This window comes from Alligator mississippiensis, chromosome 7 (assembly GCF_030867095.1).
Source record: "Alligator mississippiensis isolate rAllMis1 chromosome 7, rAllMis1, whole genome shotgun sequence".
Classification (NCBI taxonomy): domain Eukaryota; kingdom Metazoa; phylum Chordata; order Crocodylia; family Alligatoridae; genus Alligator; species Alligator mississippiensis.
The window spans coordinates 68495429-68510402 of record NC_081830.1 but is presented as its reverse complement, the minus strand read 5'-3'; the positions used below and the strand labels follow the sequence as shown (position 1 = coordinate 68510402).

Below are 14974 nucleotides of genomic sequence, written 5' to 3'. Positions count from 1 at the left end.
GTGCTTCTTTTCCAAATTCCATAACAAAATGCCCCTAGGACCTCCTGCTTCTCTATCTGGGATCTACCACCTGCTTTGCAATATGGGAAATTCAGGGAAGAACCTGAAACTGATTTGTGGCCTCCATGCTGAAAGTTCATTTCCTATTCTGCACTCAAAAAGTATCATTCAGTGTATGCTGATGCTGATCAGTGACATATGCAGCAAGTAAAATATTTCCATTTTAAGTTCAAGCAAGCTAGTCACATCTTTGCCATTTGAAAGCCAACAACTTCAGTGTTAAGAGAACTACATATGTCACTTGCCCATATAAATAGTATGCACTGATGGGCTTACCTTAATAAAACTCACAATGAATCTAGCCAATAAAATATTTTTTTCTTACTCCGCTGACATCCTCCTCACTAAAAATCCTTGCCTGTAGGAGTTTGTAGGGGATTTTTTTCCAAAGACATTTTCATGTAAAAATTAGTTGGGTTTTTTTGCCAAAATTACAAAATTTGAAGTCTGACCAGCTTTTGCTTCCTGATGAATCGAACAGCATATCTAAAACTGTATAGGATGCAGACTGAATCTGTTACAAGGCTACTGTGTTTTCCTGTCAAAATGAAAGCACCATCAGTGCAAATACTATACATTGATATCAGCCGAATAATGAGCCAACTATTCGAAAGCTTAAGAACTTTACCTTTGTAGGAAATAGTCGGTGAGCATCAAAACAAGACTGTCGTGTTCAGAGAATCACAGACAATTCAGGTTGGAAGGGACCTTAGGAGGTCATCCAGTCCAACCCCCATCTCAAATCAGGATCATCCCCCAACTATAACATCCCAGCCACGGCTTTGTATAGCTAGCTTAAAAACCTCCAGGGATGGAGATTCCACAACCTGCCTGGGTAACCTGTTCCAGTGTTTTATTACCCTCCTAGTGAGAAAGTTCTTCCTAATATATAACCTAAACTTCCCTTGCTGCAACTTGAGATCATTACTCCTTGTTCTATCATCTACCCCACTAGATTCATCCTCTTTGTAACCACCCTTCAGGTGACTGAAGGCTGCTATTAAATCCCCTCCCAGTCTTTTCTGCAGACTCAATAAGCCCAGTTCATTCAGCCTCTCCTCATAAATCATGTCTCCCAGCTCCCTCACCATTTTTGTTGCCTCCTGCTGGACTCCCTCCAATTTGTCCGCATCCTTTCTGCAGGAAGGGGGTCCAAAACTGGACACAGTACTCCAGATGTGGACTCTCTAGCACCAAACAGAAGGGAATAATAACTTCCCTCAATCTGCTGGCAATGCTCCTTCTAATGCAGCCCAGAATGCTGTTAGCCTTCTTTACACCAAGGGCCACTGTCGGCTCATATTCAGTTTACTGACCACTGTAACCCCCAAGTTCTTTCCTGCAGAATTGCTGCTTAGCCAGTCAGTCCCCAGCCTGTACCGACCAGCGCATGAGATTGTTCCATCCTAACTGCAGGATTTTTCACTTGTCTTTATTGAGCTTCATGAGATTTCTTTTAGTCCAATCCTCCAATATGTTTAGGACATTCTGAATCCTAGCCCTACCCTCCTGCATATCTGCTATTCCCCCCAGCTTGGTGTGATCTGCAAACTCCCACTCAAGTTCTTCAAACTCCCACTCAAGTAATCTTAAGCATTAGACAAATGACTACACACAGTTTCATTAACTTGTACCAACAAGTACCATTTCTCTACAGGAAAAGTTCCTGCAGTTTTTGAAGATCTGCAGTTATATCATGAATTTGTCGTCTGGTTAAGTCATTTCTGTAAGTCAACTGGACATTACTGGGAACAGAAGATCCACTGCTAGGTTAATGGTCTCGAATATTAAATGTGGTAACATTTACCCTAATGATCTAAGGCTTGACCGCTGGCTATGCATAGTGGCAACAAATATAACAATTAGAAAACTTAATTAAAAAAGCATTTTGATTCTGTAAATGTATATTCTTCTTGAAAAAATTAGCATTTTCCTTCATAAAAATAAATGCTTGATCTCCAAAAAGAGAAATGTTTTCTCCTTTTAGTAGATACATGTGACCCTTAGAATCCTTTTCCAGCTATTGTGATGTCGTTTCTTAGCTACTATAATAGCTAAAATATATGAAGACTGATGAACACTTTTGGTCTATACAGAGACCAGTGGTGATGAGTAGTGAGTGCACGGGGGTGCATGTGCACCCCCTGACCGGCCACACACACTGCTCAGCCAATGGGCGGGCGGGAGCGCCACGGTCCCCCCTGCAAGCACCAGCCAATCACTGTAGCCGCTCCCAGAAGCAGCTACAGCCATCAGTGCAGGGATCAGCCATGGGGGTCCCCCCACGCAGCAAGATTGGCTACAGGTAGACCTCCCCCCAGTTGGCAGGATCAGCCGCAGGGGACCCCCCTCTCCCGTTCAGCGCAACTGATTGCAAGGGGGGCACATACCCCCCCTCCCACTAAGGCAGCACCAGTCACCCATGACAGAGACAAAATTCAGGTTGTGAGTGACAAAGCAAAGATGGCAGATAAGTGCTCTTCTACCTTGTTCTACTGGGGCAAGGTACAGGGAATATAGTCTAATTCCCTTGAAGTAGAAGCTGGAGAAAGAGGTAGTTACAAGCAGGTCCCAAAAAAACATTTAAGCATGTGGTCACAGTAAATTTCTCAGCAAAATGCTCAATTCTGTGGTACTGTGAAAAAATGCTAAATTTCATGACCACAGAAGTGAAGAATTTAGAGGGCTTTAATTAAAAAGGCAACATATACCTCTTACCTGATTTTTCAGACTTAAATCAATAAATACCTGGTTTATCTTCTGTTCATACTTTCAAGATCTTTGCATGAACAAGGGCAAGAAACAGATTTGTTCTAAAAAATGGAAAGGTATGAAAAGAAGACTGATTTTCCAGAAACCTGATCATAATCCCAGACTGGGATCCCTGTGGAAATTAATACCGTAAAAAAATATTTCTCACGCAGCTAGCTACATGTCAAAGTTGCTATTGAACTTTTATCTAGGCATAGAGAAATCTACAAGTGAGACAAAGGAACTGACTGGTCTGTCTTGTCCCGCTTGTATTGATGTCCTGGCCAGCATGATGGCTGAAAGGGACCTTGGGATTGATCACAGGATGAACATGAGCCTCCAGTGCAACACTGTAGTCAGAGCTAATAGCATACTGGGATGCATTAGCCGATGTGTCACAAGCAGGGCCTAAGGAAGTGATACTTCCTCTCTACTCAGCGTTGGTGAAACCCCAGCTAGAATACTGTGTCCAGTTTTGGGTGTCACACTTAAAAAGATGGAGAATTTTAAAAGGGCCCATAGAATGGCCACAAGAATGATTAAGGGCCTAGAGATCAAGCCTTATGAGGAAAGACTACAGGATCTGAGACTGTCCAGCCTGGGGAAGAGAAGACTGAGGGGGGGACTTGGTGACCATCTATAAATATGTAAGGGATGAATATCAGGAGCTGGGAGAAAAACTGTTCACTAGGGCACCCCAGGGGAGGACAAGTAGTACTAGTCATAAAGCTGTTAGAGGGTGGTTTCAGGTTGGATGCAAGGAAGAATTTCTTTATGGTAAGTATGTCCAGAATCTGGAATAGACTTCCCAAGGGGATGGTACAGTCCCCAACCTTGAAAGTCTTCAAGAAGAGACTGGACAGACAGCATGCTGGGATCATTTGATCTCAACAGTATTTCTGCCCAGAGTAGGAGGGCTGGACTTGATCTTTCAAAGTCCCTTCCAGCCTTTAATTTCTATGATGATTTTATGTCACTAGCTTTCCCAATAGTTTCTGTTAAAATGCTGTACAACACAGAGTACATGAGGGCCTTTGCTTTGTGCAGCTTTGTAGGCAAAGGGCTTTGAAAATAAGAGATGTGTTATCTGAAGTTTACTTAGAAGGTTCCAGAAAAGTGGGATAGCAGTACATTATGATCAAGTTTTAAATGCTCCAAAAAGATTCCAAGGCATGAACATGAACACATTTCCCTTGTCTGCAGATAGAAAATTATCCACTGGGACCAACCGTGCTGCCTAGTTATGAAGTACTTGCCAACCACTGTTGAGTGATCCAAAATGCTGGTAACTTAAGAGGTAGTATCAAAAGCTTTTTATTTTCAAACTATTTATAAAGCCAGACTAAAGGAAAATTAGATAATAGATGTCAGTTTAAAAGATCTTTCTTTAGTTTCAGGTGATTTCTTCAGTACTAGACCAACTTACAAATCTCTCTTAAATCTCACCTCTTAAAGGCACTTTTCAAAATGAAATTCCTGGCATAGCCAAAAGATATCTTAACGTTTTCTAGTATTTTCCCCAAATTAAGAGTTCCATCTCTTAATAACTGGTTTTCTTTGACTTATATACAGCAAACAAACAAAAAACTTTCCAAGACTCACCTTCTCCCCTCTCTGTTCATTTAATGTCTCAACCCTGCGACACAAAACTTGAATAGGCTCTTTCAACCGTCCTGATCCTATTAGATCTTCTAAATATTCGAGCATACCTTCATCATGTTCAGTCTGGCCTTTTGGTTTCATCATTGCAATCTGTTCAACTTCTCCCTTTAAAATAAGAAAAAAGAGTAATCTAGATTTGACCAGTCCAATTTTTTTCACCAATAAATTTACTAAATTTCCATAAGGCAATTGTACGCAAAAAAGATAACGATCTTAAAGGTTCTAAACAAACCATGGAAAAATAAGAAATAATATTTCTGTATTTCCAAACAGAAATTGAATAATCCAAAATAGCTAGTTACAACATTGACTATCTAGCAGGAAGCTGACCAAATGAAATGAACGTGGTGCCTGATACAATCTACATCTGCCTTCCAAAGCTCATAGTCCAAATTAAAGTTCACTTCAGCACTATATAGATTTTGTACCATTTCTCCCCAGTCTACAAGAAAAAAAAAACGTAGTAAAACCTGCACTCCAAGACATATGCCAAGTTCCTTTTTTGTTTTTTTAAGTAAGTTTAATCAGAAGTGAAATCCTATTAAGAATGTTAGTTTATGCAAAATCTCTCAAAACCACCTTCTTGATTATGTGGACTCGTCTGTTATCCAACTGGAACTTCACTGCAAACTGGGACTGCAAGTCCCATGGGCCATCCCTCCCTCCCCACTGGAAGTCCCTCCCCTTGCCCCCATAAGTACTCCTTGGAAGGGGGAGCAGTTGCGGAACCGACCCCCCCCCCCAAATCATACACTAAAAATCAAACATCTACTATAAAATTTAAATTTTGTTTCAAGAAATATTTTTGTCCTGATTTATGTTTGTGTAGTGTATGTAAAGACAATTGCATAATAGCTCAAAATAACATCTTACTCTTGTGTGTGCGTGCATGCGTGTACGTTCGTGTACTACTCTTCCTGTAAGTGGAACAAACTTCTGATTGAAAAGAGTTTCTCTCAGTAGGTGAAGGACAGCACGAGAAAAAGCATAAAAGGTGCTCATGGGAAAATATATTTAGTTGGGATAGAGGATGGCCCATAGACTGATCAGAGAAAAAGTTTCTATTTAAACACTGAAGATAAGAAGGTGATAAGAGGCTGATAACAGATTATGAATGCCCTTGAAACTGAAAAAGAGTAAACTTGCTTGATGTGAGAAGAACCAGCAGAAGAAAAGAAAAGAAAATCACAGAAATGTATTAAGAACAATTTTTACAGAAAGCTACTTTAAGGATACGAGCAGACAAGTCCCCATTTGTCAAAGTCAGTGAATAGTGATGTTGTAGTAATAGAAACGAGATGACAGCCTGGACAAAAGTTAATCCCTAGGAATGGGTAAGAAAAGTCTTGTCTAGATGAGAGGTCCAAGCTACAGAGCAGTGACTCCCAATCTTTTTAAAATCAAGAAACCTCTCGCTAGAGTCAAGGCACAACTCAGAAAAAGCCAGCTTTAGCTGTCACTCGTTGTTTCACTACAGAAAAATAAAGCAATTTTTCTGTTCCAAAGAACTCAGAAAGACTACAACAGGTCAGAATGTTTTTGACACCATGGATTCCTATTTGAAATCTCCAGGTTTATCTTCTAAATCAGTGGTTCTCGACCATTTTTGTACCAGGACCCATTTATAAACATCAATGGCCAGTCCTGACCTAGTGACCCTGACTCCTGACCTGTTGTGCTTTGCTCCCAGGCCCCAGCAGCCCCTTGCAGGCTGGAAATCTGGCAGCCTTCAAGGGAAAAGCCACGATTTCCCACATTTTTCTCCTTAAAGAAGAATCCATTTTTAAAGTTTGTTCACAATTCTTTCATATATTTCTGTTGACCCACTTTTGGGTCGTGACCCAGAGGATGAGAAACACTGTTCTAAATCATGTGTAGGTGTTTGCACGTCTAACAGTGCTAATACTGTACAGCACTGCACAGCACCCTTGTTGAAGATAAATGTACCATCAAGTTATGGCAGTGTCCAGTTATTGGGACAGGAAAAAGTGAGGAGGCCTGGGGGTAAGTTTAAATATACTAAGCTCAATTTGACAGCTAAACCTCCATGAAGAGATGAAAGAGACCTAGGTATAGAGACAAGAGAGCTCTGGAATAGAGAGAGCCAAGAGTTACCCAAATAGAAAGCATAGTTGAATATGTTTAGAGATAAATACAAATAATAAAATGAAGAGATGAAAGAGAAGTAAACAGAGACCTGTGGAATCGTGACAGAAAGCTGAAGGGGTGAGGAAGAGGATACTTTAAAAGAGACAATAACTAATGAGGACAAGAGTAGCCATAGGAAAAAAGATAAAGATTTTAATAAAAGATCAAAGATCAGTGTTAAAAGTGGCTGACAAGCACAACCAAACTAGAATGCCAGTCCTAAACTTATGCTAGAAAGAGGTTGTTCGGTACCATGGTAAGAGAGGTTTCATTATCACTTATTCAGTATGACACCTAGTGGCCCTACATTTTCCTCTCCATAAAACATATTCAAACCCAGTACAAATGAACAGGAGAGAGAGAAAAAAATATCTAAGTCAAAGCTGTATCTTGTATAATTTTACATATCTTGGTTTACTTGTTTCATTATCTGCATATCCTGTCACATTAAAGTAAAATATAGTAGTAACTTTCTTACCCTGAAACCTATAAAAACTGAGTACACATGAATTGCACATTCTTTTTTTGATCAAATATTGCAAAAGTATCTTCTGTATTCTCTTCCAACTATTAATGTCTATGGATATTTATTTAGGAAAGGATACACAATTTCTTTTCTGTAATTTCTTAATCATGTGTTCTTATTCCTTAGTCATTATGAATATCAAAACAAATATAGTTATTTTCTGATAATTACAGTTGAACTGGGAATCCTCCTTGAGCTGACAACTACCCTTAGAGTAGAATTACAATCTGTTTGCAATCTTGCCTCCCTTAGCTTCTATAAATCTGTTTGTTTTTGATTCTCAGCTCTCTAATTATTCAAGTTGATTTTCTTCATCCTCCCCTCTCAACTTTCTGTGGGAGGTTTTACAAGTGTTTCTTTGGTCCTCTCTACACTCCTCACTACATTGGTTTATTTATACCCAAGGAAAGATGTAATTGCTTGGATTAAAATAAGACTTCTATAGCTTTGAGTGATACCATGTAGAAAATTGTCTTTAACTCTTTCTCACTGAAGACATTATACATGCATTATGCACTGTAGAATCTCAAGATGGGCATTTCAAAGTTTGATTATGTACTTCCATATTTTCAATTCTGGCTAGATGCAAAGTATATAACTAGCCTGATTTTCAAGAGGTGGAAGAAATCTTATCCTCAGAGGCTGTGTAAGGTGTTATTTTAAATTAGAATATTATTATTAGTTCAATTTTTGTAATGCTATGCCAGGTTTCTAGAGCAGGAAAGCCTACTCTAGAATCTTGAACATTTTCTTTTCATACGTTGTTAAAACAAACAAACCATGGAGAAACCTAACAGATTGCTATTATAATTTTGCTCCCTTTTGCGCTTGCTCAAATAGTCCTCAATACACAAAGAAACTCAAAACGTTTAGGACTTTTAAAGTAAAACACCAAATTGTTTATAAATTAGTTCATTTTAACATCTAATAGGTCAACCTAAAAAATGGCAGAGTAGATCTGCATTTTATAAACTAACTAAATTAGAGATATGTATAGCATAAGCTTTTATGAGCTAGAGCTAACTTCATTACATGCCTTTCACAGCATCTGACGAAGGTATACTGTGAAAAAATTGTACGTAGGAACACTAATAGATTACGTAAGGATGTTTTCTAAAATTAGTTTACTTTGTATTTAATAATACTTGATATGGTAAAATGTAACTATGTTGTGACCTTCCAAGAACTACTTAGAGCAGCTAATAAACCACATGATTGATCTAGTCTATCTTTAAAGATTATTTGGACACAGGACTAGCTGAAGTAAAACTAAGGAGGCAGCCCAGACAGAGGAAGGAAAGAAAGATAGGCTTGAGCACATTTGATGTAGTTCTTAAGTACATCCTCTCTACTCCCACCCCTTTAGTTGGTTACACTTCTTTTTTTCTTTCTTTTTTTAAAGTACCAGGTTATATTATTAAAAGGTTTCTGTCAGTAATGTCATCAGTTATTTGTTGAAAGTAATTAACTGAAAAATTTAAGGTGACAGTATTTTCTAACACCTACAGATTTCTTTAATAAAGTAAGTTATGGCCCATTTTTAAATCTCAAAATTATCCAACAAGAAACCCTTTCAGCAGTTTACCATACATAAATATATGCACCTTTTATTAGGGGAATGAATATATAAGGAAGAGAATACAGTACACATACTATTCTGTTACAGTGATAACTCAGTATAAAGAAATATAAACCACATAACTATGTGCATTCATATATGGAATAATCTTTCTATACTTATGACATAATAAATGGTGCAACTGCAAAAATGTCCTTGAATATTCCATAATTTTGCTCCAGAGATCAGAGGTTTTTCCCCAAGGGTATGAAGTGTCAAGCTATTCTGCTTGTGAGACTAATGATCAAAGTGGAAGTGTACATAAAACATGAGAGGACATAAGAAAACAATCTGTAACAGTCCACAGAAGAAAAAGTATATCCTTTGACCATTTGGAAAGTCTGCATGTAATACTTAAGGCTTCTGCATACATCTTAGAATTCTATATACATCTAAATATTCAATAGATAGATCTATCAAACTTTATCATGCTGCACTCTGCTTTGCATGTACAGATATGTGCTCTCTCTTGTTTCCATTTATCTTGGACTCAAATTTCTAAAAAACACCAATATAAGGGTAACAATGGAAGATACTTTGCATTAGTGCTCCATCATTGAAATGTAACCTCTGTAACGAACAGGCTAATTCCTATATAGAAACCACCAGTATTTCAGAAAAGCTGTAAAACAATGAAATCACCTGGTAAAGGCTGTGATCAGCTGCTGGGGCTGATTAGGAGGTCACCTGACAGAGTATGCTGGAAGGTTATAAAAGGGCAGGAGCTATTTCACACTGGAGGTCATTTCCACCACCTCAAAATTAAGGAAATGCAGGAACCTGATGAGGCAGGATAGTTGTGCTTTCCTGAACAAAGATGGAATCCCAAGACAAAGGTGAGCCACAGTGCAATGTACTGAGATTACTGTTGTTTGATAATAGGCAGTGGAAAGACAGGTAGAGCAGGCAAGACCTCAGAGACTAACTGGTTCAGAGAGGCACAAGCTTTTGTAGGCAACAATGAAATATCAGCATCTAATGAGGTAGGTTGTTGCCTACAAAAGCTCATGCTTCTTAACTAGTAGGTCTCTAAGGTGCCACCCTGCCTCCCTTTCGCCTTATAATTAAAAATATCTATTCACTATAAGTAGCTATTCACTGACAATGTTTTGAAATCATGAGTTTTCAGACCAGCTCTAATCCAAGAACTTTACAAAGAAGAGAAGTGGTCTCCTACAAATGGTAATTAGCACATTGAAGCATTATAGTAGCATCTTCAGCATTAGCTGAAATAAAGAGAAAATAGTCATGTCCACCTACCTAAAAGTAACCAGTTCCCTCCCCACTATATCCTTTTAAGAACAAGCTTTAACCTAGACTAGAAAATTTTATAGCTTGTGTGCATGTAACATTCGGACAGCCCTTTTCTTCCCTTGTTCAATCCTTCCCCTTTCAGCAGACTTACAGTAGTTATTGCACTTCATTTGAATTGTAATCAATCACATGGTTCAACGCTTCTGCTTACCACTTGCAGGAGTTGGGAAAGAATCCCCCAACAACTAGCATACTAGCGGCCTATGCTAGTGCTCGGCCTACGCCACTAGTATTATTACACTACTAATATCACTAAAAAAAGTGCTCATGTGCTTGGCTTGAGCAGTTATCTTGCTCATAAGCACAGGGTTAAAATGATTTCCAGATAGGGAGTCAGGAAGAATTTGTTCTACTCCACTGAAAAAAACAGAGTTCTTAACAAAAAAAAATACAACAAAAAACCAAAACCTCAGAAACAGCCTTTTTACCAAACATAATTAATTTGTAGGATTATCTGGGCACATTTCACTTCACTTCCTGTAATTGCAGGGGCCCAAGACACTGGTAGCAATTTGCCTCATATTCTCAAGTTAAACTGTAGTTTTTGAGATTTTTTTTTCTTTTCTACTGAGGGTCTTGGCTTATTAGACAATGTTGGGGAAAGGTTATTTTGTAGTTACGAGGAGAGATAGGGCAAGCAGTTGTTTCTGTCCATCCTTCATAATGCAATAACCTCCATTACATTCTCTAGAAATACAGGGTATTGGACTAAATGGTCTCTCTTACTCCCACGTTCCCTAAGGATACGGGTTTCCCTCACTTTATGCAGGTTCTGTATGTGCGAAGTCATTGCTATGTAGTGACCTTTTTTATACCAAAAATTCATTATATGCAAGGTAAATTCACTCGCATGCAATCGGTGTGGTGGAAGCCCACAGTCAGCTGCTTTGTGCAGTTGTGGGAGTGACACGCACCAAAATATACCAACGCGCACCAAAATCCACCTGTGTGGATCTGTGCTCCTCACTCGTCTGTGACATGTTTCTGTAGCTGTCATCCCCATTATGTGCTCTGTGCTTGTATTGTTAGTGAGTACCAAAACTGTCTTGTAAAAGTGGTTGAAATGGGTCTGGGGATCAGTACAGTCAGGGTCTTGGAACGTATCCCTATTCGTTACATTGTAAAATGAGTTCTCTTTAAGTGAATTTGAGTTATGCACTATTTTCCAGAAATACATGTACAGCATAAAGCAAGGGAAACCTGTATTAAAGAGTCATTTTATGAAATTATGGGAGTGTCAGTCACATACCCTGGCATTCCACACAATATAATTAAAATGATCTTTGTAGATCTCTTCTCTTCAAGTTTTTGCAGGAGAAGGCGGAACATTACCTTGCAGGTAAGGTACATTTCATTGCCTTGGTGAAAATATCCAATATGTAGATATGGCATCTAGTTAGAAAAGTATATACTTGATCAGCAGATAGGTTAATGTTCTTGAGAATTAAGGTTCCTTGGATCATGTCAGAGATCATACCAAAGTCTCTAATCTCCAAGTGGAAATTCCTGTTGGGAAGATACTTGATCTGTAGAGCATAGATTCTTAGAAACAGTTGTTGTGTTAACTGGAATGGAGTATATGCTGGAGAAAGGTGAGGGAGAGCAGGTTCCAGAAAATTACTGCCATGAAAGTCCTAGTCTGATTCCATGTTGGAGAAAAAACTTTGGCTGAATACAATTGAAGATTTAAGATCAAATTATGATATTTCTTGAGGCAGAGCTCCAAATTCCTGACAGGATATTCCACAGAAAGTGTTGTCTAAAAGGAAACTGAGAAAGAACTATAAAAATGAATCTCTGCCCTGAAAAGAGCTTGGTATGCATCCAATTCATTTCAGATAATTTTCCCTCTACATTTTCTACAAAAAAGACAACTGGACAGTGCCATTGGTAGGGGAAGCAGAAGAAAAGAAGTTATTCTACAAATCCTGCTTAGGTAAGTCTAAGAGACACCTGAATTTGTCAAAATGCTTTATATGCAATGATTTTAGATTTTCGCCTCTCACTAGATTAGATAGGAACAGCAGATTGAATGACCCCTTTACAAGATGTAGCGCTCAACAAATGAACCTGTTAAGTCTAGATTCTTCTTTTACTATATTTGCAAATAATTTATTTGACTATGGGGTAGCCAATTAGGGGATGCTAAAAAAGGCCCGTGCTGGATGCTAAGCCTTGCACTTAGCTAGAGGATAAAAAGTTACCTTTAGGTAGTAATGGAGCAGCCCAGGTTCCAGATTGGGTATTCCTCAAAAACACAATTTCCCTCCTAATTAAAGAAACTAAAAAACCACTGTTGTTCATATAGCCTTCAATCTGCTTTGCTTGGGGTGGAAAAAAAAAAGTCTGATGGGTGTTAAAATAATTATAGATGTAAATACAATTTTAATAGTACATGGGTAAATAGAATGGTATTCCCTGCCTGCAACTTTCAATAATACCTTTAAACCACTTCAAAAAAACCAAAACAAAACAAAGTGTGTGTGTGTGTGGGGGGGGGGGGGTATGCATTAAAATACTCTGGTTCACTGATGAACTGTTGTAGAGTACAAAAATACCTTAAAATTCAGAGACATCATTTATATTATTTCTCTAGACCAGCAGTTTTAGTGGACTACTTGAATAGTAGCCTACTATACTTGCAGATTCCCACAAAAAGCTGGTAGATCGCATATTTGCTCTGATCTGTGGAAGCTGCTAGGAGTTTTACAAACATTTACATTGCAAATAAGAACACCGACAGCTTACTAGTCCATGTAATAAGTTGCTGTAACACTACAAAGATGCTGAATGTTGCGAAATATGAGGAAATCTGGTAAGCTGTACTTTACAATACATTTAAAAGGTTTAGTAGAATCCATACTTTTAAATCAACCACTCTGCCTTTCCCTGCCTCCACCTTTCAGCTTATTACTATCTTGACAGGATCCTTGAATCAAGCTTCCTTACTCTCTGCTGAGTTAGATCTTATGGTCAAAGATGGCTATGTTCCATAAAGATCACCTGTGAATGAATAATAACTGGAAGGCACCATCTTTATGTACTCAGTGCGACTTACGAGCTTGCCTGGGTACACGGGATTTAGTTCAAGGTATCCTCTCTCAAATACAGCCAAAAAAGTCTCTTAGCTCTAGCTAGCTTACTCAGCAGGTTCTGGGTACATGTGAAGAATGAAAGGAAGTGAGAGCAGAGATGTAGGTAGCATACAAGGCTTTGAAATGAAAGAAGAAATGAGAGTTTAATCTAGAAAGAAACAGGAAGCTAGCCTCTGGGACAACACACAGGAAGTGTCTGAATAGACATCCAGAGCTTGAAAGGATTATTACTTCAGCTGCACTATTTTTGGAGAAAGTGAAGTAGGCCAATCCAGGTAAAACCAAAGCAGAGTACTTTCTGTAGTAGGAATAGTGATAGTTGCAATTGATCTGGACCTTCCCAAGTACACATGTATGGCTTTGTACCATTTCCAAAAACAAGCTGTATCTTGTGTGAAACATGGAGATCTACCTACATAATATTAACCTCAAGGAACACATTACACCAGTGGCTCCTAATTCATGTAGGCTGCAACTGGAAAAGTATGGTTACAATCCTAAACCATTTGAGGATTAACTATGGAAGAAGCTCTGTTCCCAGAAACCTTCAACAGTTTATGATCTTGCTTTCGGTTTAAACTTGAGCCGTAAGTCCGTTCCTAGCTCAAGTTAGCGTTCTCCCTTGCTCTGGCAGAGCCCCAAGTCTTTAAGCTTACAGTGTGCAAGGGGCTCCTTTACTTTCTGACAACTGCCAACCCATCAGCTTCTTACAGACTCCCAAATACCCTGACCAAATTTTCATAGAAAAAGTGGGGATTCTGTATAAACCATGAACCATTTAGATAGGGAACCACTGGTAGAAAGTTAAAGTCTCTTTAGTGGTTTAGAATAATGTATGTGAAATGTGTATTTACCTATAACAAACTAGGAGTAGTCTCTAGACTGAGTCAGTCATAGTATTGTCTACATCCTTGGTTTTCAGCCTTTTTTCATTTGTGGACCCTTAAAAATTTTGAATGGAGATGAAGACCCCTTTGAATTAAGTGTGGACATTCACATACTTTTGACTGATCATAGTTACCTTTCACAGACCCTTTAGACATAAGTCTGCAGACCTCCAGGGGTCCATGGACCACAGATTGAAAGCCACTGGTCTATATTATAAACTTGTATCCAGACTTTATTATGCCTACCAGAGAAATACCTTCTCTTTTTTTAAAAGGTACCAAAATCCAAACATCATCAGAGGCCTCTAGAAAAAAGACTGAATTTCTTTTTGCAAAGATTCTGTACCAGTTAAAAGAAAACGGTAACACTGAATACATCTAAATTTTAGTTGTTAGCAAAGGCTTGCTAAATAAATTGAAGGTATTTTAAATAAAAGAAGCATGAAGATAGAGGCTGAGAATACTAGTTTACTTAAGTCTTCCTCTATCAAGAGTTTTCAGCATACTGACTGTTTGAGGTCAAATATTTTCTGTAAATTGAATGCATGACCACTTATGTACATATTCCTTCCAAACCAGTTTCTCTGCAAGTCTACTGGAGTGTTCCTTACACAAGTAAGAGGCACACAAATTCCTGTTTCAATACAAAATGTGCAGAAGTAGTACATTAGTGATCATGTACCAGGGAAGCAGTAGATCTGACATACCTCACAAGGAAAAAAGAATCTACCATAAGTGGGATGGGGTTGCATAACTGTAGATAACTGTGTTAGAGTAGTTGTTATCAAGGGCTCACTGTTAATCTAGTAATAAGTGCGATTTCCTTTAGTAGTTCGTTCTGGGTTCAGTATTTTAATTTCACTCTCTAAATCATTAATGAAGTGCATACTTAGTTGGGTGGTGGGAAAAGTAA

At 38.5% G+C, this 14974-nt stretch overlaps 1 protein-coding gene across 6 annotated transcripts in view; it reads right to left on the bottom strand.

Moving 5' to 3' along the window:
* Positions 1–14974, bottom strand: part of SMC4 (structural maintenance of chromosomes 4) — a 71008-nt gene that overhangs the window by 41472 nt on the left and 14562 nt on the right. For all 6 annotated transcript variants that reach the window (XM_019491658.2, XM_006272857.4, XM_019491657.2 and 3 more), the window contains one exon: positions 4414–4578. In XM_019491658.2, the coding sequence (XP_019347203.1) occupies positions 4414–4578 (165 nt within the window). The remainder of the gene's footprint in view (positions 1–4413; positions 4579–14974) is intronic.